Source organism: Equus quagga, chromosome 10, assembly GCF_021613505.1.
Source record: "Equus quagga isolate Etosha38 chromosome 10, UCLA_HA_Equagga_1.0, whole genome shotgun sequence".
Classification (NCBI taxonomy): domain Eukaryota; kingdom Metazoa; phylum Chordata; class Mammalia; order Perissodactyla; family Equidae; genus Equus; species Equus quagga.
Window position 1 is genome coordinate 122,041,671 of NC_060276.1, and position 2,540 is coordinate 122,044,210.

General features: G+C 56.1%; 1 protein-coding gene across 1 annotated transcript in view; it reads left to right on the forward strand.

Moving 5' to 3' along the window:
- Window positions 1–2,540, forward strand: part of DHRSX (dehydrogenase/reductase X-linked) — a 106,104-nt gene that overhangs the window by 58,851 nt on the left and 44,713 nt on the right. The window contains exon 4 of the mRNA XM_046672910.1: window positions 1,609–1,710. Coding sequence (XP_046528866.1) covers window positions 1,609–1,710 — 102 coding nt within the window. The remainder of the gene's footprint in view (window positions 1–1,608; window positions 1,711–2,540) is intronic.

Consider the following 2,540-nt stretch of genomic DNA (forward strand, 5'->3'; position numbering starts at 1 on the left):
TACCTCTCTGACTCTGTTCATCTCTCTGACTCTCTCTCTGTCTCTCTTTCTCTCTCTGACTCTTTATCTCTCTGACTCTGTGTCTGTCTCTCCATCTGTCTCTCTCTCTCTGACTCTCTATCTCTCTGACTCTGTGTCTCTCTCTCTCCATCTATCTCTGTCTCTCTCTGACTCTCTTTATCTGTCTGACTCTCTGTCTCTGTCTCTCTCTCCCTCTTGGGGCTCACTCCTCGTCCTCCGGTCTGCGCCCCTGGCCGTCTGCTGGGCTCCTGTCTTTGCTGGTCCGGACGACTGGTCTACCCACTATTGCCCCGTCACCTGCACGGCACAGAGTCTCCGTCTCGCCTCCTGGGGGTCCGAGCATGGCTCTCAGAACACTATAATTTCCATTTCTCTCATTTTCCGGATGGACGAGCAGGGGCCATTCCGGCCCTCCGGGGAAAATGCAACACGTCAGCTACGCCTCCCTTGCTGGTGTCCCCGGGGGAACGGTGGTGGGGGCGGCGAATGCACAGTGTGTCTGTCCATTAAAAACATGCACAATGAGGTTGCTTTTTTTTTTTTTTTTTTTTTTTTTTTTTTTTTTGTCCCTTCGATTCAACCAACAGAAAATGACTGTCGATTTTTTTTTTTTATTTTTCAGTTTACAAACACGCTCAGTGTCTGAACGTGTCTTGTGGCCGACGGCTAACCAGATGGGTCCTGGGATGGTGCCCGTCTGCAGACCACACTCCCGGGGGTTGGGGGCCGGGGTGGGGGGGACTCTGATCCAGGAGCCCGTCCAGCCCACCCTCCTTATTTCTCTGGAAGGGGAATATTTGAAAATGCACACGCCCCTGTCCTCAGCGGCTCCATTCTCCACGCCGGTTATCTTAAAAACGTCCTATCCAACTGCGGACGGGAGCTGTGCTCCCCTCTGGTTCTGGGGTCCCGGGACCACCGACGTCGAGGTGGGCATGTCCCCCAAAAAACTGGGTCTGGAGACCCCAAGCCATCCTTCCGCAAAGCCGGAGGAAGGACGGAGCCGACCGCCCTCAGCTCTGGAGGGCCGTGTGGTCTGAGGTCCTCTCTGACCCTCAGGCTCTTCTTCTGGGCTCACGAGGTTGTTGGACAGATTCAGGTGGTGGGTGTGAGGTTCTGACTTTGCCTGTTCTGGCCGTTGGCCGGGGTCGGGGGGGGTGCTGCTCTCAGCTCCCAGAAGCTGCCCTTTGAGGGTCTTGGCCCCATGGGCGTCTGACAAGATGGCGGCTCGCTTCTTCCAGGCCAATGGAAGGAGCCCTCTCCGTCGGGTCTGCTAACGAGAGGGCGGGTGATATAACGAAGTGGAGTCATGGGAGTGGCGTCCCATCGTTCTTGCCGTCTAAGGACCCTAATCCAGGGGCCGCCACCCGACCTCTTTGCCATATTCCGTTGACTAGCGGCAACTCATAGGTCCTAACTGCGCTCAAGGATTGGGGATCATTGAGGGTCTTCCTAGGGTACGCCCCCCACGTTGGTCCTTCCCTATCTTTCTGAGGCAATAGGGGCACCCGTGACCATGTCTACACCTCCTGTCGCGGCGTCCGTGATGGGTTGGAAGATAACCGGGCGTTTCCTCTCCGTTCGCAGTGGAGTTTCTATACTGCGATCTGGCGTCTATGCAGTCGATCCGGCGGTTCGTGCAGAAGTTCCAGAGGAAGAGGATCCCTCTCCACGTCCTGGTCAATAACGGTGAGTTCTGGGGGGCGGGGGGTGGGATCCAGACGTTGATTCTGACGCGGACACGTGAGAGACGTCGTGCCTCGGGACAGCGGGATTCCCCGGGGGAAATCCGTGAGTCCGCGTGCCCTTTGCGGCCACCGCTTTGGTGCCGTGAGGCGTTGGGCTTTCGTTCTTGGCGTGATCGACTTTCGGACGTCGCTTGGCAAGGACGGTGCCATCATACATCGTGCGGACTCCATGCTTTGCCCGGTGTGCTTGGGCTTCCCTTGGACGAGCGTTTATCCGTGTGATAATGGATTAGAATTCCAATAGGATCAATCATGGCGGGCAGAGAGGAGCTGTGAACATGGTGGACATGCTGTCGGGCGATCGATCTGATGTCCTCGTTAGACTTAACACCCTCAGAGATTACTAACCGGGGCTGTTCATCACACAGCAATCAGGCAGTGACAGCATGGAAGTGATCTTATGTCTTTGGGGACGTTACTCTGTCTACACACGGGGACGAGGACGTGGGCGTCTTTGGGGACATCGTTCTGTCTACACATGGGGACAAGGACGTGGGCGTGTTTGGGGACGTCATTCTGTCTACACATGGGAATCAGGATGCGGATGTCTTTGGGGATGTTACTCTGTCTACACACGGGGACGAGGACATGGACGTCTTTGGGGACGTTATTCTGTCTACACACGGGGACGAGGACGTGGGCGTCTTTGGGGACGTCATTCTGTCTACAAACGGGGACGAGGACGTGGGCGTCTTTGGGGACGTTATTCCGTCTACACACGGACGAGTCCCGTTTTTGCAGGCTGACTTCCTGCAACAACATTTCGTGCTC